Here is a 22,894-nt window from a genome sequence, read left to right on the forward strand (position 1 = left end):
TAGAGAGGCACGAGGAGCAATGGCCTATAGACACCCCACTTATGATTGGGAGCATTCTATGTCTGCCATCGACCGGGACAGGCACCCAGAAAGGTAGGCACCCCAAAACAAACTCCTATTCTGGTAAACTATTGCGACTGAAGACCGAACAGGTGGAAAGAACTCCCCAAAGGAAAATTAGCCCTCATGACGTCATCATGTCGCCGTGCCGCCGTCTGCGCAACCCCCCCCCTCCCCGGGAGGGGGAAGGGGGGAGCCCCAGACCCCACCGTCGGCAACCCAACCATTAGTTCTTAGGCTGGATGTCAAAAACGCGAAAAACAACGCTGACCGGAGGGAGGGAGGGATGCCGGGGAGCCTCTGGGACTCACCCAGAAAATGGCGTTTCATTACATTCAATGCTGGATTTCTGAGGGGAGCCCCGTCGGCTCCCCGGAGCTAACTACCCAAAGATAAGGAAAAAACAGGGACTTACCCGGGCGGCGGTCCGTCCTCACTCCTCAACGCGAAGGCGAGACAACTTGCTGCAACCGTCGACCCAAAGCAACGCAGCCCCGATGAGGCCCAGGAACATTCACCAGGTAGCGAGCGGCCAGGACCCTGTTCGATCTCCAAAAACCCCGGGCCCGAATGTCCACCCATGACATGTTGCCAAAGACAGCCGCCAAAGCAGCAAATTTTCGAACGTCGTGGGCCCGGGGAAAACCACAGGCTGGCTACACTTAATTAATAACCCTGCGGACAACCTGAGAGACCCGAGCCCCGGGAACAGGGAAGAAGGGAAACCGGATCAACCCAGAGGGCATCCCCGGCAACAGAAGCCGTGGCGCGCAAATAACGGCAGAGAGCTGCAACCGGACACAACACACGATGCACCCCCAGCCTTACCAACCAAGCATCAACAACCTACAGCCCCCTCAGGAACGCAGCTGACTCATTCTTCGCCAGAAAAGAGGGAGACGGCTGCAAATGAACAAAACGACCACCAGGACCGAAAGAGCAGAAACCCCGGCGCCGGAGGAGAGCATGAAGCTCACCAACCCGACCCCCCCTTGGCCAATGCCAACAGGAAAAGAGCCTTGGAAAAACAATCCCGAACGGAAGGGGGCCACCACAAACCGGGGCAGAGAGAGAAACGAGAGCAAGCGGTCCTAAGACCAAGACGGCTTAGGCGGCGCATGAGCAGGCCGGAGGTGAAACAACGCCCGGGATAACTTGCGAAACGGGGCGGAAGTAACATCAACCCCGAAAGCAAGCTGAAGCGGCTCCGCCAACGCCGCACGATACGAAGCGACAGTATTCGGCATAAGATGACAGTCCTGAAACAGCCAAGAGAGAAAGGACAGAACAACCCTAATAGAGACCGAAGAACACTGACGCACTGATAGGAAAAACCGGAAGGACTGCCAGGAAACCTCACACTGCCGCTGAGACGAAGCACGCAGGTGGGAGACCAACGACAAAGCCACCTGCGCACCATACAATGAATGATAAACCCGAGTCAAAAACACCAGATGCGAAGATTCGAGGAGAAGATGGAACCAGCCTCGTACAGGGCCGGACCGATCTGCTGAAAGAGGCGGAGCCGAGGGAAGACCTTTGGGTACGGACACCGAGCAAGCAGCTCCTGAAACCAAGGCTGGGCCGGCAGCAGAGCCGAAGCAAGCAGGCCACGAGTCCGCAAATCCTCCGCAATCAAGGCAGCCGAGAGGGAAGGAACCTGCACGTGAAGCTGCATGACACCAACATCCCGCAGAAGGGCAGGGGCGAACAAACAAGCATTCAGATGCTCGAAAGCGCCCCCCAGGAAAACCTGCAATGCCAAGGAAACCTCTCGCCACTCAAGCGCATGGGACCGACAGAACGTGTGCCAAGCCTCCAACGAAAAGAGAGGACAGTCTGCCAACCAGGATGACTCCGGAACCTCATAACGAAACCAGCACGAACCTGGGGATCCATACACGAAGGAACGAGGATCCATCAGGAAGGCATAATCTGGGTCCCGCAAGAGGTAAGCCGCCAAGGCCTCCCACACCTCTGAAGCCGAAACATGGGAAGCGGGAAACCTCTGGAAAGACGGAACCGAAGAACCCTCAGGGTCACGGAACCTAACCCGGGGAGGGGTGGACACCAAATCCAATTCGTACGCGGAGGGAGCGAAAAAGAACCCCTCTCTTTGTAACACCAAGCCCTGCTTGGAGGGCAAAAAAAAACCCAGGCGGGGTCCAACGGGGCCCAAGGCCCCCAAGCCAACCCCTCCCCAACCCCAGGAACCTCACCCAGAGGGCCTGGGGCCGAGCCGTCCTCCTGAGCCCCCACCCCCAAAGAAAAGGTGGGAGCAGCCGACAAAGCAGGAACAAAGGGGGCCCATTGGCCAGACCCAGAAGCTTCGGCAGAAGGACCAGGCTCGAATGCCTCCGCCACTGCTTCAGAAGTGGACACCCCCGAGACCGCCGAGTCTCACAATCGACTAAACCCAGCCCCGGCTCCGAAACCCTCAGACGTTTAGGAGCTGGCAGCAAGGGGGGGGGGGGGGGACCGAACGAGCAACAGAAGGGGAAGGACTTGGAGGGGCGGAAGGAACCAGAGACGAAGCTACCCCCACCCACAAGTCCGGGTCCCTATAACCAAAACGGGGCAGTCTCGGGGCATCCGGGGCAGCGACCAACCTAGCGCGTTGCAGCAACCTAAAGCGAGCATGCAACGCCTCAGCTGCCCTCACCCGCATATCAGGCGCAGTAGCCTGGGTGAACTGGAGTACGTACAGACAACACACGTCGCATGACTCTGGGTCAAAGCAATCACCGACCCAACAGGCAGCATGGCGGAGGCAAAACCGGTGAGTGTCCCCCTGAGACAAGGGGACAGAGCAACCGTCAAACTCGCAGGACGCGAGGGGGGACTCAGGGGTCACATCCATCAGACCACGTAGCCCCCGTGGGGTTTTCCAGGGCCCTTAGCCTTGATAACACGCTAAGGGAAGCCCAGGCAGGGTACTGCGAACTGGCACCCAAAACTACCAACAAACTACTATAGCTGAACCCCCGGGACGTGTACACTCACGGGGGCCAAGCGGGGAGGACCACCAAGTAGACAATCTGGAGACAAACCCCAAGAACAGCGATGGGGACCAAACAGGCAGACCCCCCCACCAGGCAAAAAACAAAAACAAAAGAAAAACCCCGCAAGAGGACAACGTACCCAGGCGGAACAGAGCTGGCCGCTGTTATTGGTGAAAACTAGCTGTGCAGTACCCTGCGCCCCTGCCAGTGACGAAAACTACCCCCTACCCACAGACAAACAAGGGCAAGAAAAAAACCCAGCTGACCTCAAGGGCGGCCAAGTACCGAGCCGTACACGGCACAGCGGAGGTAGACCCCAAGGCGACCCAGAGAAGGTAGCCCTAAGCTCCAAGGGCAGTACTTACAGGGCACCTAGGGAAGATAACCCTAGGCGCATGCAGCCCGAGCACCGTGGAATAATACTCCTGGCCCACACACCACCAGAAGGGACAGCTCAGACCACCAGGAACAGACCTGCAACTGCAAACAGGAGCCAGAGACACGACCGCACCAGATCCCATCAGCCTGAGAACTAATGGTTGGGTCGCCGACAATGGGGTCTGGGGCTCCCCCCTTCCCCCTCCCGGGGACGGGAGGGGGGAGAGGGGGACGGGGGGTTGCGCAGACGGCGGCGCGGCGACATGATGACGTCATGAGGGCTAATTTTTGTTTGGAGAGTTCTGTCCACCTGTTCGGTCTTCGGTCGCAATAGTTTACCAGAATAGGGGTTTGTTTTGGGGTGCCTACCTTTCTGGGTGCCTGTCCCAGTCGATGGCAGACATAGAATGCTCCCAATCATAAGGGAGGTCTCTATAGGCCATTGCTCCTCGTGCCTCTAGAGGGGGCTAGGTTCTGGCTCGTGGTCCCCGGTAGGCAAGAACTCCATGCATTGACTGATGCCAAAAAGTTATACATATCCATCCAGCCTCGATAGCTCCGGGGAACCTTCGGGGCTCCCCCCAGAAAAAATGTAAAATAATTCAGTAGACATATACGGTATTAGTTTTGCAGACTCACCTCCTCGTGTTCTCTCTGCATCTTCTCCTTCTTCTGCTGCATGTCTTGTGCAAACTCCAACTTAATCTTTTCTATCTCTTCATTATTTCTCTCTTCTATTTCTTTAATTAATTTATTTTTTCTCTCATTACTTTCCTTTTCTATACGAATTTTTATACCTTCAATATCTTTATTATTTTCTTGTATAAGTTTAGAATTAATTTCTTTTCTTTTCTGTTCCAATTTTTTCTTCTCTTGTTCTTGAAATTTTTCAATGTGAGCTTTGTGTTCTTTCCTGGGAACAAAATAACAATCAGTAATAATAATAATAATAATAATAATAATAATAATAATAATAATAATAATAATAATAATAATAATAATACTGTAATAATAATAACAACAATAATAATAGAGAAATAGTAGTAATATGTGATATTAGTTAATTTCACTTATGCACAGTAATGAGAACATGGAGCAACATGACCCTATCATAGAGAGCCTGGACTACTACAGAAGCCCTGGACTACCACAGGGGGTCTGGACTACTACAGAAGCCCTGGACTACCACAGGGGGTCTGGACTACTACAGAAGCCCTGGACTACCACAGGGGTCTGGACTACTACAGAAGCCCTGGACTACCACAGGGGTCTGGACTACTACAGAAGCCCTGGACTACCACAGGGGGTCTGGACTACTACAGAAGCCCTGGACTACCACAGGGGGTCTGGACTACTACAGAAGCCCTGGACTACCACAGGGGGTCTGGACTACTACAGAAGCCCTGGACTACCACAGGGGTCTGGACTACTACAGAAGCCCTGGACTACCACAGGGGGTCTGGACTACTACAGAAGCCCTGGACTACCACAGGGGTCTGGACTACTACAGAAGCCCTGGACTACCACAGGGGGTCTGGACTACTACAGAAGCCCTGGACTACCACAGGGGTCTGGACTACTACAGAAGCCCTGGACTACCACAGGGGGTCTGGACTACTACAGAAGCCCTGGACTACCACAGGGGTCTGGACTACTACAGAAGCCCTGGACTACCACAGGGGGTCTGGACTACTACAGAAGCCCTGGACTACCACAGGGGGTCTGGACTATTACAGAAGCCCTGGACTACCACAGGGGGTCTGGACTACTACAGAAGCCCTGGACTACCACAGGGGGTCTGGACTACTACAGAAGCCCTGGACTACCACAGGGGGTCTGGACTACTACAGAATCCCTGGACTACCACAGGGGTCTGGACTACTACAGAAGCCCTGGACTACCACAGGGGGTCTGGACTACTACAGAAGCCCTGGACTACCACAGGGGTCTGGACTACTACAGAAGCCCTGGACTACCACAGGGGGTCTGGACTACTACAGAAGCCCTGGACTACCACAGGGGGTCTGGACTACTACAGAAGCCCTGGACTACCACAGGGGGTCTGGACTATTACAGAAGCCCTGGACTACCACAGGGGGTCTGGACTACTACAGAAGCCCTGGACTACCACAGGGGTCTGGACTACTACAGAAGCCCTGGACTACCACAGGGGGTCTGGACTACTACAGAAGCCCTGGACTACCACAGGGGTCTGGACTACTACAGAAGCCCTGGACTACCACAGGGGGTCTGGACTACTACAGAAGCCCTGGACTACCACAGGGGGTCTGGACTACTACAGAAGCCCTGGACTACCACAGGGGGTCTGGACTATTACAGAAGCCCTGGACTACCACAGGGGGTCTGGACTACTACAGAAGCCCTGGACTACCACAGGGGGTCTGGACTACTACAGAAGCCCTGGACTACCACAGGGGTCTGGACTACTACAGAAGCCCTGGACTACCAAGGGGTCTGGACTACTACAGAAGCCCTGGACAACCACAGGGGTCTGGACTACTACAGAAGCCCTGGACTACCAAGGGGTCTGGACTACTACAGAAGACCTGGACTACCACAGGGGGCCTGGACTACCACAGGGGGTCTGGACTACTACAGAAGCCCTGGACTACCACAGGGGGTCTGGACTACTACAGAAGCCCTGGACTACCACAGGGGGTCTGGACTACTACAGAAGCCCTGGACTACCACAGGGGTCTGGACTACTACAGAAGCCCTGGACTACCAAGGGGTCTGGACTACTACAGAAGCCCTGGACAACCACAGGGGTCTGGACTACTACAGAAGCCCTGGACTACCAAGGGGTCTGGACTACTACAGAAGACCTGGACTACCACAGGGGGCCTGGACTACCACAGGGGGCCTGGACTACCACCACAGAGCACCTGGACTACGACAGGGGGGCCTGCACTACCACAGGGGGCCTGGACTACCACCACAGCGGGCCTGGAGTACCACAGGGGGGCCTGCACTACCACAGAGGGCCTGGACTACTACAGAAGATTTGGACTACCACAGAGGGCCTGGACTAATACCACAGAGGGCCTGGACTACCACAGAGGGGGCCTGCACTACCACAGAGGGCCTCAATTACCACCACAGAGGGACTGGACTACCAAAGGGGGGCCTGCACTACCACAGAGGGCCTGGACTACCACCACAGAGGGCCTGGACTACCACCACAGAGGGCCTGGACTACCACAGGGGGCCCTGCACTACAACAGAGGGTCTGGACTACCACCACAGCAGGTCTGGACTACCACAGGGGGCCTGGACTACCACAGGGGGCCTAGACTACTAAAGGGGGGCCTGCACTACCACAGGAGGCCTGGACTACCACAGGGGGTCTGGACTATCACCACAGAGGGCCTGGACTACGACAGGGGGGCCTGGACTACGACAGGGGGGCCTGCACTACCACGGAGTTCCTGGACTACCAACACATCGGCCTGGACTACCATAGGGGGGCCTGGACTACCACAGGGGGGACTGCACTACCACAGAGGGCCTGGACTACCACCACAGTGGGCCTGGACTACCACAGGAAGGCCTGGACTACAACAGGAGGCCTGGACTACCCCAGGGGGGCCTGGACTACCACAGGGGGGCCTGCACTACCACAGAGAACCTGGACTATCACAGAGGGCCTGGACTACCACAGGAAGGCCTGGACTACAACAGGAGGCCTGGACTACCACAGGGGGGGCCTGGACTACCACAGAAGCTCTGGAGTACCACAGGGGGGCCTGCACTACCACAGAGAACCTGGACTATCACAGAGGGCCTGGACTACCACCACAGCAGGCCTGGACTACCACAGAAGCCCTGGACTACCACAGAGATCCTGGACTACCACAGAAGCCCTAGACTACCACAGAGTTGCCTGAACTACCACAGAGGCATGCACTACCACAGAGAACCTGGACTACCACTACAGAGGACTTGGACTACCACAAAGAGTCTGGACTACCACAGAGGGCCAGGATTACCACAGAGGCCTCTGGACTACCACAGAGGACCTGGACTAACACCAGAGAGCCTGGACTACCACAAAGAGCCTGGACTACCACAGAGGGCCAGGACTACGACAGAGGACTTGGACTACCACAGAGGCCCTGGATTACCACAGAGGGCTTTGACTATCACAGAGGGCCTGAACTACAACAGAGAGCCTGGACTACCACAGAGGACCTGGACTACCACAGAAGTTCTGGACTACTGCAGAGAGCCTGTACTACCACAGAGGCCCTGGACTACCACAGATGCCCTGGACTACCACAGAGGCCCGGGACTACCACAGAGAGCCTGGACTACTACAGAGAGCCTGGACTACCACAGAGGGCCTGGACTACCATTGAGGCCCTGGACTAGCACAGAGGGCCTGGACTACAACAGAGCGCCTGGACTACCACTGAGGTCCACGACTACCACAGAGGCCCTGGACTACCACTGAGGCCCAGGCCTACCACAGAGGCCCTGGACTACCACAGAGGCCCTGGACTACCACAGAGGCCCTGGACTACTACAGAGGGCTAGGACTACTACAGAGGCCCTGGACTACCACAGAGGACCTGGACTACCACAGAGGACCTGGACTACCACAGAGGACCTAGACTACCACAGAGGCCCTGGACTACCACAGAGGCCCTGGACTACCACAGAGGGCCTGGACTACCACAGAGAGCCTGGACTACCACAGAGAGCCTGGACTACCACAGAGGCCCTGGACTACCACTCGGGAGCCTGGACTACCACAAAGGGCCTGGACTACCACAGAAGGCATGGACTACCACTACAAAGGCCCTGGAGTACCACAGAGGACCTGGACTACCACAGAGGGCCTGGACTACCACAGAGGGCCTGGACTACCACAGAGGGCCTGGACTACCACAGAGGGCCTGGACTACCACAGAGGCCCTGAACTACCAGAGGGGCCTAGACTACCACCACAGAGGACCTGGACTACCACAGAGCCTAGACTACCACAGATTGCTTGGACTACCACAGGGGCCACTGGACTACCACAGAGAGCCTGGACTACCACAGATTGCTTGGACTACCACAGAGGCCATGGACTACCACAGATTGTTTGGACTACCACAGAGGCCCTGGACTACCACTCGGGAGCCTGGACTACCACAAAGGGCCTGGACAACCACAGAAGGTTCTGGACTACCACAGAAGGCATGGACTACCACTACAAAGGCCCTGGACTACCACAGAGGCCCCCCTGAACTACCACAGAGGACATGGACTACCACAGAGGGCCTGGACTACCACAGAGGGCCTGGACTACCACAGAGGGCCTGGACTACCACAGAGGGCCCTGGACTACCAGAGGGGCCTGGACTACCACCACAGAGGACCTGGACTACCACAGAGCCTGGACTACCACAGATTGCTTGGACTACCACAGAGGCCATGGACTACCACAAATTGCTTGGACTACCACAGAGAGCCTGGACTACCACAGAGAGCCTGGACTACCACTGAGTACCTGGACTACCACAGAGGACCTGGACTACCACAGAGGACCTGGACTACCACAGAGGATCTGGACAACCACAGAGGGCCTGGACTACCACAGAGACCCTGGACTACCACAGAGACCCTGGACTACCACAGAGACCCTGGACTACCACAGAGACCCTGGACTACCACAGAAGACCTGGACTACCACAGAGGGCCTGGACTACCACAGAGGCCCTGGACTACCACAGAGGTCCTGGACTATCAGTGAGGGCCCCTGGTCTACCACTGAGGACCTGGACTACCACAGTGGACCTGGACTACCACAGACGACCTGGACTACCACAGACGACCTGGACTACCACAGAGGCCCTGGACTACCACAGAAGACCTGGACTACCACAGAGGGCCTGGACTACCACAGAGGCCCTGGACTACCACAGAGACCCTGCACTACCACAGAGACCCTGGACTACCACAGACGACCTGGACTACCACAGAGGCCCTGGACTACCACAGAAGACCTGGACTACCACAGAGGGCCTGGACTACCACAGAGACCCTGCACTACCACAGAGACCCTGGACTACCACAGACGACCTGGACTACCACAGAGGCCCTGGACTACCACAGAAGACCTGGACTACCACAGAGGGCCTGGACTACCACAGAGGCCCTGGACTACCACAGAAGACCTGGACTACCACAGAGGGCCTGGACTACCACAGAGGCCCTGGACTACCACAGAGGTCCTGGACTATCAGTGAGGGCCCCTGGCCTACCACTGTGGACCAGGACTACCACAGACAACCTGGACTACCACAGAGGACCTGGACTACCACAGTGGACCTGGACTGCTACAAAGGGCCCTGGACTACAACAGAGACCCTGGACTACCACAGAAGGGCCTGGACTACCACAAAGGCCCTAGACTACCACAGAGACCCTGGACTACCACAAAAGGCCTGGACTACCACAGAGGCCCTGGACTACCACAGACGGCCTGGACTACCACAGAGGTTATCTTGAGGTTATCTTGAGATGATTTCGGGGCTTTTAGTGTCCCCGCGGCCCGGTCCTCGACCAGGTCTCCACCCCCAGGAAGCAGCCCGTGACAGCTGACTAACACCCAGGTACCTATTTTACTGCTAGGTAACAGGGACATTGGGTGAAAGAAACTCTGCATGTTGTTTCTCGCCGGTGCCTGGGATCAAACCCAGGACCACAGGATCACAACGCCAGCGTGCTGTCCGCTCGGCCGACCAGCTCCCTACCTGGACTACCACCAAGGCCCTGGAGTACCACAGAGGCCCTGGACTACTACAGGGAGCCTGGACTACCACAGATGACCTGGACTTCCACAGAGGCCCTGGACTACTACAAAGGGCCCTTGCCTACCACAGAGACCTTAGACTCCCACAGACGATCTGGACTACCACAGAGACTCTGGACTACCACAGAGGACCAGGACTACCACAGAGACTCTGGACTACCACAGAGGACCAGGACTATCACACAGGGCCGGACCATCACAGAGAGCCTGGACTACCACAGAGACCTTGGACTACCACAGAGGCCCTGGACTACCACAGAGGGCCTGGACTACCACAGAAGGCCTGAACTACCACAGAGGTGCCTGGACTACCAAAGAGAGGCCTGGACTACGACAAAGAGGCCTGAACTACCACAGAGGGCCTGGACTACCACAAAGAAGGCCTGGACTACCACAGAGGTCCTGGACTATCACAGAGAGCCTGGACTTCCACAGAGGCCATGGACTACTATCGAGGTCTTGGACTACCACAGAGAGCCTGGACTACCAGAGAGATCCTGGCCTACCACAGACAGCCTGGACTACCACAGAGGTCCTGGACTACCACAGAGATCCTGGACTACCACAGAGATCCTGGACTACCACAGAGGTCCTGGACTACCACAGAAAGCCTGGACTACCATAGAGGCCTAGACTACCATAGAGAGCCTGGACTACCACAGAGGTCTGGACTACCACAGAGAGCATAGACTACCAAAGAGAGCCTCAACTATCACAGAGGCCCTGGACTACCACAAACAGCCTTGACTACCATAGAGAGCCTGGACTACCACAGAGGCCTGGACTACCACAGAGGTCCTGGACTACCACAGAGAGCCTCAACTATCACAGAGGCCCTGGACTACCACAGAGATCCTGGACTACCACAGAGGCCGCTGGACTACCACAGAGGCCCCTGGACAGCCACAGAGAGCCTGGACTACCACTGAGTACCTGGACTATCACAGAGGCCCTGGAATACCACTGAGTACCTGGACTACCACAGAGGGGCCTGAACTACCACAGAGGACCTGGACTACCACAGAGAACCTGGACTACCACAGAGGACCTGGACAACCACAGAAGGGTAGTCTAGGACTACCAGCATGGACTACCACACAGGCCCTGGACTACCACAGAGGCCCTGGATTACCACAGAGAGCCTGCACTACCACAGAGGCCCTGGACTACCACAGAGGCCCTGGACTACCACAGAGGCCCTGAAATACCACAGAGGTCCTGCACTACCACAGAGAACCTGGACTACCACAGAGGCCCTGGACTACCACAGAGGCCCTGGACTACCACAGAGGCCCTGGACTACCACAGAGGCCCTGGACTACTACAGAGGCCCTGGACTACTACAGAGGCCCTGGACTACCACAGAGGCCCTGGATTACCACAGAGGCCCCTGGACTACCACAGAGGCCCTGGACTACCACAGAGGCCCTGGACTACCACTGAGCCCCTGGACAACCACAGAAGACCCTGGACTACCACTGAGCCCCTGGACAACCACAGAAGACCCTGGACTACCACAAAGGGGCCTCGACTACCACAAAGGCGCCTGGATTACCACAGAGGCCCCTGGACTACCACAGAAGACCCTAGACTATCACAGAGGCCCTGGACAACCACAGAGGGCCCCTGGACTACCACAAAGGGGCCTGGACTACCACAAAGGCGCCTGGACTACCACACCTGGTTGATACCTGGTTGATACCTGGTTGATGGGTTCTGGGAGTTCTTCTACTCCCCAAGCCCGGCCCGAGGCCAGGCTTGACTTGTGAGAGTTTGGTCCACCAGGCTGTTGCTTGCAGCGGCCCGCAGGCCCACATACCCACCATAGTCCAGCTGATCCGGAACTTCTCTTAGAAAACAGTCCAGTTTTCTCTTGAAGATGTCTACGGTTGTTCCGGCAATATTTCTTATAGTCGCTGGGAGGATGTTGAACAACAGCCACAAAGGGGCCTGGACTACCACAGAGGCCCTGAACTACCACAGAGGGCCTGAACTACCACCGAGGGCCTGGACTACCACAGAGGGTCTGGACTACCACAGAGGGGCCTGGACTACCACAGAGGGCCTGGAATACCACAGAGGCCCTTGACTACCACAGATGGGCCTGGAATACCACAGAGGGGCCTGGACTACCATAGAGGGCCTGGACTACAACAGAGGCCCTGGACTACCACAGAGAGCCTGGGTTACAACAGAGACCCTGGACTACCACACAGGCCATTGGACTACAACAGAGGCCCTGGACTACCATAGAGGGCCTGGACTACCACAGAGAGAGTGAAATACCACAGATAGGCTGGACTACCACAGAGGCCCTGGACTACCACAGAGGTCCTGGACTACCACAGAGGACCTGGACTACCACAGAGGCCCTGGACTTCCACAGAGGTCCTGGATTACCACAGAGGCCCTGGACTACCACAGAGAGCCTGGACTACCAGAGAGCCTGGACTACCACAGAGAGCCTGGACTACCACAGAGAGCCTGGACTACCACAGAGGCCCTGGACTACCACCAAGAGCCTGGACTACCACAGAGGCCCTGGACTACCACAGATAGGCTGGACTACCACAGAGGCCCTGGACTACCACAGATAGGCTGGACTACCACAGAGGCCCTGGACTACCACAGAGGTCCTGGACTACCACAGAGGTCCTGGACTACCACAGAGGAGCTGGACTACCACAGAGGCCCTGGACTTCCACAGAGGTCCTGGACTACCACAGAGGTCCTGGACTACCACAGAGGCCCTGGACTACCACAGAGAGCCTGGACTACCAGAGAGCCTGGACTACCACAGAGAGCCTGGACTACCACAGAGAGCCTGGACTACCACAGAGGCCCTGGACTACCACCAAGAGCCTGGACTACCACAGAGGCCCTGGACTACCACAGAGAGCCTGGACTACCACAGAGGCCCTGGACTACCACCCAGAGCCTGGACTACCACAGAGGCCCTGAACTACAACAGAGGCCGCTGGACTACCACAGAGGCCCTGGACTACCACAGAGGCCCTGGACTACTACAGAGGCCTAGGACTACCACAAAGGGGCCTGGACTACCACAAATGAGCCTGGACTACCACAAAGGGGCCAGGACTACCACTAAGGGTCCTGGACTACCACAGAGGCCCTGGACTACCACAGAGGGCCTGGACTACCACAGAGGCCCCTAAACTACCACAGAGGGCCTGGACTACCACAAAGGGGCCTGGACTACCACAGAGGGCCTGGACTACCACAGAGGCCCTGGACTACCACAGAGGGCCTGGACTACCACAGAAGCCCTGGACAACCACAGAGGACCTGGACTACTGCAAAGGGGCCTGGAATACCACAGAGGCCTTGGACTACCACAGAGGCCCTGGACTACCACAGAGGGCCTGGACTACTACAGAGCCCCTGGATTACCACAAAGGGGCCTGGACTACAACAAATGGGCCTGGACCACCACAAATGGGCCTGGACTACCACAAAGGGGCCTGGACTACCACAGAGGCCCCTGGACTACCACATAGGTCTTGAACTACCACAGAGGCTCTGGACTACCACAGAGGGCCTGAACTACCACAGAGGGCCTGGATTACCACAAAGGGGCCTGAACTACCACAGAGGGGCCTGGACTACCACAAAGGGGCCTGGACTACCACAAAGGGACCTGAACTACCACAAAGGGGCCTGAAAAAAACAGAGGTAGCCAAGTCTTGCACGGGTACAAACAATAAGAATACAATCACAGATGAAAATATTTGCAGGTATTATGCAAATGGATAGTGCAGATTTGGGACCGGAGGCACGGAATACACATTCATGCACCCCACGGAAATGCTGAAACTGGTTAGGGAAAGGCAGATGTCGTTTTGATACAGAGTATAGATATTTTCACCCTAAGTTATGCAAACTCTCAGTTAATGAGAGGAAATGCTACGATCTTCATTGCATTGATTTCCACGTCAGAGGTACACAGCGCTATATAAGAGAGGAAGTCCAATATAATAGCCCTGGAAATTTTTTAGGGGCAGGCAGAAACAGAGGGAGAAACAGACGCAAAAATGTTGCAGGAGTACGGTTGGAGAGGGGGAAATGCCCAGGACTGGACTACGTTTTGTCATCAAGCCCACACATACTACACCCCCGAACTACACAGAGACTACCACACTCCCCAGTATCACTTCCAAAACTGGACAAATCATTGCCACAACAACACACCCTGGGTCAGGGTAGAGAGGAGGAAGAACTACCAAAACCTTCCAGAAGTAACACACAATATGGACAATCATTCATATTTGCAAACATTCAAGGTTTAAAGCCAAAGTCAAGAAATACAGTAAAGTTCATAAATGGCCTACTATTAGAGTCAAACTGAATATTTGGGGCATTCACGGAAACTCATACAAAAGATTACATGGATGGTGAAATCTGGATTCCAAATTATAATTTATATAGATGTGATAGAGAAACTAGATCAAATGGAGGAGTAGGTCTGTATATTAAAGAAGACCTGGTATGCACAGAGCTACTAAATTCAACCAATGAAGTGGTAGAGGTACTTGGAATTAAGGTAGAAAAACTAAACCTAATTATTATTCTAATATATGAACCGCCAGATACAACGGTTGACGAATTCACAGAGCAGATGCACAAAATAGAGAACATCCTTGATAACCTAGCAAACCCAGCTCCAGATATTATCTTCCTTGGAGATTTCAATTTACCAAGTCTAAGATTGAAAATGGTAACGAAGAAGGCAAGTAGCATACGGGAATGAAAGGAACACAACCAACAACACACAGAGCCACCGGTCATGTCCCAACAAGCCACACCAACATCACAGAGTTGTGTGACACGTCCCAACACAAGACGAAAAACAAAAAGGTGCAAAGGTATGCCACCAGACCAGTACCCAAACCAAGAAGTATGAGCTACAAGGATATGATCACCACATTTAAGATTCTCAAAGGAATTGACAAGACAGAGAAAGACCGATTACAGGACCCCAGGGGCACATGCACCAGGGAACACCGGAGCAATGAAAGCCCAAACGAGGCAAAGAGACATGGGAAAGAAGTATAGCAGTGTCAGAGTAGTAGACAAGCAGAACGCATGAGGAAGTGATGTGGTGGAAGATGACACCACACACACAGCTACAAGCACAAATAAGATAGAGCCCTGCAGACACAGGAACCTGCACATGAGCGAAAGACAGAGTGAGAAGCGGGACCAAAAAAGCCAAAGCTCAACTCCCGCAAACATAACTAGGGAAGTACAACTAGGTAAGTACTGAACAGAGAATCCAAGGTATATGGAAGGGCGAAGCCAGGCACTGCAAGATGGGCTAGGAATTAGTGACCCAGATAAGACCATGAAAAATGGGGCCGTGACCCCCCCTGGCAACCATTAACCCAAACGAACAAGGAAGGCCCAAGGAAGAAGCATGGAAGTGCCAAACAAAACGCCACAACCAATCCCCAACACACAACCACAGTATGAAAACTGCAGCAAAATGTCACCTCAGAACATCCAGACAGTAACACTAACCCCTTAACATATACCCTCCCCATTGTACCTTGTAACCTGGTGGAGGTGAGGCCCCTAGCTGGACTCAAGCATGGGTTGGACATGCATAAGAGTGGGACTGGATGGGTATAAATAGGAGCTGCCTCATATGGCCCAATAGGCTTGCTGCAGTCACCTGTGTTCCGATGTTCTTATATTCGTATCCAAAAACCACGAATCAACTCCTGGCCGAAAGAGATGCCAGATCGCATAAACTCACCTGCAGAACGTAGGCACAAACGAGTCACAACACAACGTAGCCAAGAAGATTCCAAGAGCACTGCCAGTGAAAGAAGGCAGAGCCACACATGCAGGAGAAGAGTAGAGGTAGAGGCGAAGGAGGAGCCACACACCCATATGCAGGGAAAACCCAGCGTCCTCCCAATAGCAGCAATCCAGAACACCCCCAGGAGATACAGGGCATGGACTGGAGAAATGAGAGGAGCGAGAGGTGAAGCGCCCAAGAGAAAAGAACGCAGAACCCCAGCACATGTGCACACTGCCCACATCAAAACAAACAACCATGGCACATGCACGGCAGAGACACCAGATGTGGGTTGTTAGCAGTCACGAGCTGAAGAAAGAAACCACAAATGTGACTAGAAAACCAAACAAAATAGTGTTGTTAATGACCAAATCCCTGATGAGAGCACACAGGGTAGCCGCCAACCACACTCAAAAAGAGCAGTAAGGTGCGAAAAGAAACATAGCACAGCTTCCCACTTGGGCTACAAGGAACCCATCGGGCTACAAGGAGCCCAATCTGGCAACCCTGTGCAGAGCAGGAAAGTGCATGAAGAGAAGAGAAACACGAAAGAACGAAACAGGACCAAAAACCGAGAAGCTCGGAGAAGGACCAACGAGCCCTAGAAAGGACCGGAAGACGACAGAAGTTCTAATAATACGGGAAGAAAGAAAACCTTCCTGATCCTTCTAGAACAGAAAGAACCAAGCGTGAAGCACGAAGGCACAGAAGGCAAAGTCGCACCCGAGATCAAAAGTCATACAGAACCACGAGAAGAGGGGAACATGATGGTGAAGGTCCGTCCTAAGAAGGGTGGAGAAACGTACCCACTGACAGGACGGACCCGACGGATCCGAGGGACAAGGAACTGATCCCGGGAAGGGGCTGACTCCCAAAAACATGTACGGAGAGGGGGAATGAAAAAACGCCACTCCTCGTAACCGCAAGCCCAGCCCAGAGAGTAGAAAAACCCAGGCGGGGTCCAACGTCAGCCCCTCACCAGCCCCGGGAACCCACAAGGCAGGTCCCAGGGCCGAGCCATTCTCCAAAAGCCACAGCCTCACAAGAAAAGCCAGGGAAGTCGGACAAGTACTAAGGAAGGGAGCCCACTGGTAGACTCTCACAACACGGCTGGAGGAAAAGGCTCGAATGCCCCCATTGATACCCCGGAAGTGGAATTCCCCAAGACCACCCGAGTCTCAAGACCACTACAGGGGGAAGGAAACAAAACTGAAGCAACCAACACCCCCAAGCCCCATCACACCAACTAAAATGAGGCAGCCTCGGGGCTTCCGGGGAGCAAACTACCTAGTGCATTGCCACCAGCGAAAAGCAACATGCAACGCTCGTGCTGCCTGTACCAGCATAGTCCGCATAAGACAAGGTAACTGAGTCACAAACAAGCAACAATACTCAAAGGACTCCGGGCCAAAGGTGCCACCGACCCCACAAGCAGCAGACGAAGGCAAAGACAGTGAGAGTCACCCTGAGACAAGGGGACAAAGCAACCCTCAAACTCACACAAAGCGAGGGGGGGGACTCCGGGGTCACATCCATCAATCCCACGTGCCCCTAGGGGATTCCTAGGGTCCTAAGGGTTTACGGAATTCCCACCCAGGTAATCCCAAGCAGGGTACTGCTAACCAGCGCCCAAGTCTTTAAAACAACCTTCTAAGAACTGAACCCCCGGGACATGTACAATCACGGGGACATAGCAGGGGGAACCCCTGGAAGAAAGAAGAACACTCAGTACACAGGGGGGGGGGGGCCAAGAGAACCAAGGCAGATCCCCCACCAGGCAGACAAACAAAAAGAAAAAGAAAACCCCGCAAGAGGACAGTGTTTTAAGCCGGTTGCTATGATTGGTGAAAACAAGCTGTGCAGTACTCTGCGCCCTAGCCAGCACAAAATTGCCCCTCAACCTAAGGCAAACAAGGAGGACAGAACACCCTAGCACACAAAGAGTGGCCAAAAAGCAAGCAGTAAACAACTTAGCAGAGGCAGAACCCAAGTAACTTGGGGAAGGTAACCCCAAGCCCCAAGGGCAGTACTTACAGGGCACCTAGGGAAAGAAACCCTAGGCGCATGCAGCCCAAGTACTGGGAAAACACTCCCAGCTCACACACCACCTAGAAGACAGTCCCCACACTCTAGGTACAGTGCTGAAACAACCACTGAAGCCGGAGCACACGACCATTGCCTATAGCATCAGCCTCAGAACTGAAAGGTGGATAGCCGGGCGGGTGTCTGGGGCTCCCCCTTTCCCATCCCGGGAAGGGGGGAGCTGCGCAGACAGCGGCGCGGCGACGTGTGACGTCATGCTCATTTGCTTGTTTCTTTTTGGGGAGTTCTATCCATTTGTTCAGCTTTTGGTAGTAATTTTCACCAGAATAGGGGTTTGTTTTGGGATGCTTACCTTTCTGGGTGCCTGACCTGGTCAATGGCAGACATAGAATGCTTCCAATCACATGGGGGTTTCCATAGTCCATTGCTCCCCATGCCTCTCTGAGGGGGGCCAAGTTCTGGCTCGTGGTCCCCGGTAGGCCCACAGAACTCCATACACATGCTGATGCCAAAGTCTGACATTAGCATATCAGCCTGGATAATCCCCGGGAAGCTGAAGGGGCTCCCCCCCAGAAAAAACCAGAAGGACTCCTAGGAAACTTCATACTGCACTCGAAACAAAGCCCACAGGTGGGACACCAACAAAGAAGTCACCTGACCACTATAGAGATGGTGAGACTCGAGTCAAAAACTCCAGACGCGAAGACTAGAGGAGAAGATCAAACCAGTCTTGTAACAGAATAGACCGATCTGCTGAAAGAGGCGGAGCAGCGGGAAAATCTCCGGGTTCGAACACCGAGCAAGCAGCGCCTGAAACCAAGGCTGGGCCGGCCACCATGAGGCCAGAAGAACTATTCTCCCTGGTAAGTCTTCATGCGAGCCAGGACCTGGAGCAACTGCTGAACTGGGTGATAGAGGTACAGGAACCCCCACCTCACCCAGTCCTGCCTGAAGGCGTCGACCCTGACGGCCTTGCAGTTGGGGAAGGCCCCGCGTATACTGGGAGATGCCTTGACCATGCAGATGTGAAGAGATCCACTTCCGGAGGCCCAATTATCCGGCAAAGCCAACTGAACGAGTCGACATCGACCGTCCATTCTGTGGACAGGGGAATGAACCAAGACAGGCCATCCGCCAGGACTTTGGAACCCCCCGAACGTGAACCGCCAAGAGAGCCAAACCCCCAGAAAACTTAGCAGACGAGTCCCCCAAAGCGACCAGCCCCAAAGAGCCAAGGACCACGTTGAACCACATTGGTTCAGGCAATGAACCATGAACCACTGTGGAACAGTTCAAATGGAGGTGGGTCGTCGATCCGCCAGCAACCTGAATCCTCTGGAGCGACATCTACACATCCTGAAGAGGAAGCCGGTGACGCAGCAACCAACAAAAAGCCCCCAGAGGCTGAGCCAAGCGGTCACGAGAGAGGTAGAAGGGACGTCTCGAAAGGAGCCTAAACAGCCTACGAAGCCACACCTGACCCAACGGGTAGACCAATCTGGCAAAGTTAATGCTCCCACAGAAACCATCGTGCAACCACTGCGTGACCCGAGAGCGTGTCCAGGCAGGTCACCCACGACCCGAGTAAGGTATAAGAAATCATGAGATGCCAGATTCAAACCGAATGGAAGGCAACAAAAGCAGTAACACTGGTGCCCCACAACAAAACTAAGCCAGTCCCTGAATCCTGGATGAATCGGGACATGCCAATATGCATCCTTGAGGTCCAGGGACATCATCAAGCTTCCGGCTCCAACAGAAGACGAACCTGGGACAGAGTAGTCATCGGAGAGGAGGGTCAATATACCCACGGGTTCAGACAGAACAAGTCCAGAATGAACTGGAGGTCTGCGCAGTCCAGTTTTGGGACCGGAAACAGGTAGGAAACCCATCCGAGGTTATCTTGAAATGATTTCGAGGCTTAGCGTCCCCGCGGCCCAGTCCTCAACCAGGTGTCGACCATCCTGAGGGACAAGGTTGTTTCGACCACACCCAAACTCACTCACTCCAAGATGACCCTACAGAGCCCAGGAGAAGAGGCCTGCCCCACTAGCCCCAAACCCCCCTCGAAGGATGAGGAGTCACCCAATGCCACCGCAGGCTGCATGAAATAACCTGAAAGACCAGCAAATTGTAGGACCAGGTGCAAGCAAACAAAGCGAACCTCTTCCCCACCGCCCCGTCAATGGGACGAACCATGAAAGAGCCGACGCATCTTACGAGCACTTAAATGGCGCATAGGGCAATCCCCGTGCCGAACAGAAACAGACGGCACTGAAGGCTGTGCCAGCACTGAATCTGACATCACTGTCCTACCACGATGGGAAGAACCCTGAGCCCTGGCACGACCCCACTTTGAAGGACCCCCCCCCCCATGAGATCCCCGGAGGACCAACAAGTCTGTCATAGAATGGCAACTAGCCGAAGCTGCCTGCAGATACTACACAACCGCAGATTTCGCAACCAGCAATGAACAAAAAAGCAAAGACAGTCTAAGAGCCAGGGCCCAAACGGATTCCAATGAAGAAGCGAGCACTGCCTGCCGACACTTGAGTCGAGAAGCAAAAAAACCACGAAACCGTATCCTGCAGGAGCGGCACGAACAGCTTCAACAATGCAGACAACGCACACTCCCTCGTGGGCAACACACTAGACCCAGAGGCAGCCCCAAGCACCTCCACATCCAACTCAAGCCAGTCCGAGGACAGTTTAAGGAGGAAGAGGAAGAGGAAACGCAAGGCCAAAGCCAGCAGGCCACGTGTACGAAGTCCTCCATGGCCAATGCAGCCAAAAGGGAAGGAACCTGCACATGAAGCTGCATCACACCAACACCCCACGGAAGGGCAGGGGTGAACAAGCATACATTGAGATGCTCAAATTCGCCGCCAGGAAAACCTGCAATGTCGTCTGAGCCTTCCGCCACTCAAGCGTGTGGGAGCGGTAGAACGTATGCCACGCGTCTGAAGAGAAGAGAGGGCAGTCTGCTAACCAGGATGACTCTGGAACGTCCTAACTAACCCAGTAAGGACACGAAGATCCATACATGAAGGAACACGGATCCATCCTGAAAGCATAATCTGAGTCGCGCAGCAGGTAAGCCGCAAGGGCTTCCCATAACACATGGGAAGCGATACGGGAAGCCAAAAACCTCTGGAAGGACAGAACCAAAGAACTGTCGGGGTCACGGAACTGAACCCAGGGAGGGGTGCCAAATCCAATTCATACGAGGAGGGAGCAAAAGAGAACCCCATTCCTTGTAATACCAAGCTCCGCTCTGAGGGGTACAAAAACCCAGGGGCCCAAAGTCGAAGGCAACCCCACCCGTGCCCCGGGAACCTCACCCTGGGGACCTGGGGGATGAGCCGTCCTCCAAACCCCCCCACTTGAAAGGAAAGGCAGGAGTTGCCAAAAAAAGCAGAAATGAAGGGGGCCCACTGGTCAGACCCAGAATAGGAGGCTGGAGGCTGGAGTATAAGCCTCGAATGCCTCTGCCACCACCCCGGAAGGGAACACCCCCCGAGACCACTTGAGTCTCAACACCAACTAGATCCTGTCCCGACTTGGAAACCCTCAGATGTTTCGGAACTGGAAGCAGGGGAAGAGGAATCAGATGAACAATAGAATGGGAAGGACAATGAGGGGCAGACAGAACCAAAGTCGAAGAGATTCCCACCCCAAGTCCGGATCCCTATAACCAAAACGGGGCAGCCTCGGGACATCAGGAGAGGCAACCAACCTAACGCATTGCAGCAACATGAACCTAGCATGCAAAGCAGCTGCTGCCCGCACCCTCATAACATGATCAGTAGCTTGGGTGAACTGGAACACGTACAAACAACAAACGTTGCACAACTCCGGGTCAAAAGAATCAGCAACCCTACAGGCAGCATGGTGGAGGCACAACCGATGATTGTCACCCTAAGACAAGGGGACAGCAACCATCTACCTCGCATGAAGCGAGAGGAACTCAGAGTCACATTCATTGAACCACAGAGACCCCGCAGGGTTTCCCAGGGCCCTTAGCCTTGGTAACACACTAAGGAAGCCCAGGCAGGGTACTGCAAACCAGCACCCAAGACTACCAAGCAAACTTCTAAAAGCTAAACCCCCCAGGATGTGTCTACTCACTGGGGCCTAGCAGGGGGAACCACCAAGAACACAGATGTATATAAATACAATAAATATAAATAGGGGACAATCAACCAAAGGCAGACCCCCCCCTCACAAGGCAGGAAAACAGAAACAAAAGAAAAACCCGCAAGAGGACAATGTACCCAAGCAGAACAGAACTGGCTGCCATAAAAGGGGATAACTAGCTGTGCAATACCCTGTGCCCTTACCAGTGATGAAAACTACCTCCAACCCAGAGCAAACAAGGGCAACAAAAACCCCAGCTGACTCCAAGGGCAGGCCAAGTACCGAGCAGTAAAAGACACATCGGAGGTAGATCCTAAGGCGACTTGTGGAAGGTGGCCCCAAGCCCCAAGGGCAGTACTTACAGGGCACCTAGGGAAGCAAACCCTAGGTGCACGCAGCCCGAGTACTGAAGATTATTACTCCTGGCTCACACACCACCAGTAGAGACTGTCCACCCCACAAGACACAGAAACAAACAAAATCTGGAGCCAGAGGCACATGACCTAGCCAGTATCACATCAGCCAAGAACTGAAGGGTAGATTGCCGGAACAAGGGTCTGGAACACCCTCTTCCCCCTCCCTGGAAGGGAGGAGTTGCACAGACAGCGGCATGGTAACAAGATGATGTCA

General features: G+C 54.6%; 1 protein-coding gene across 3 annotated transcripts in view; it reads right to left on the reverse strand.

Moving 5' to 3' along the window:
- LOC123756099 (centrosomal protein of 164 kDa) overlaps positions 1 to 22,894 on the reverse strand; it is a 481,504-nt gene that overhangs the window by 228,741 nt on the left and 229,869 nt on the right. For all 3 annotated transcript variants that reach the window (XR_011230545.1, XM_069336540.1, XM_069336539.1), the window contains exon 11: positions 4,080 to 4,353. Coding sequence is in view for 2 of the 3 variants with exons in the window: in XM_069336540.1 (XP_069192641.1) it covers positions 4,080 to 4,353 (274 nt within the window). In the remaining variant the exon portion in view is untranslated. The remainder of the gene's footprint in view (positions 1 to 4,079; positions 4,354 to 22,894) is intronic.

Source organism: Procambarus clarkii, chromosome 36, assembly GCF_040958095.1.
Source record: "Procambarus clarkii isolate CNS0578487 chromosome 36, FALCON_Pclarkii_2.0, whole genome shotgun sequence".
NCBI lineage: Eukaryota > Metazoa > Arthropoda > Malacostraca > Decapoda > Cambaridae > Procambarus > Procambarus clarkii.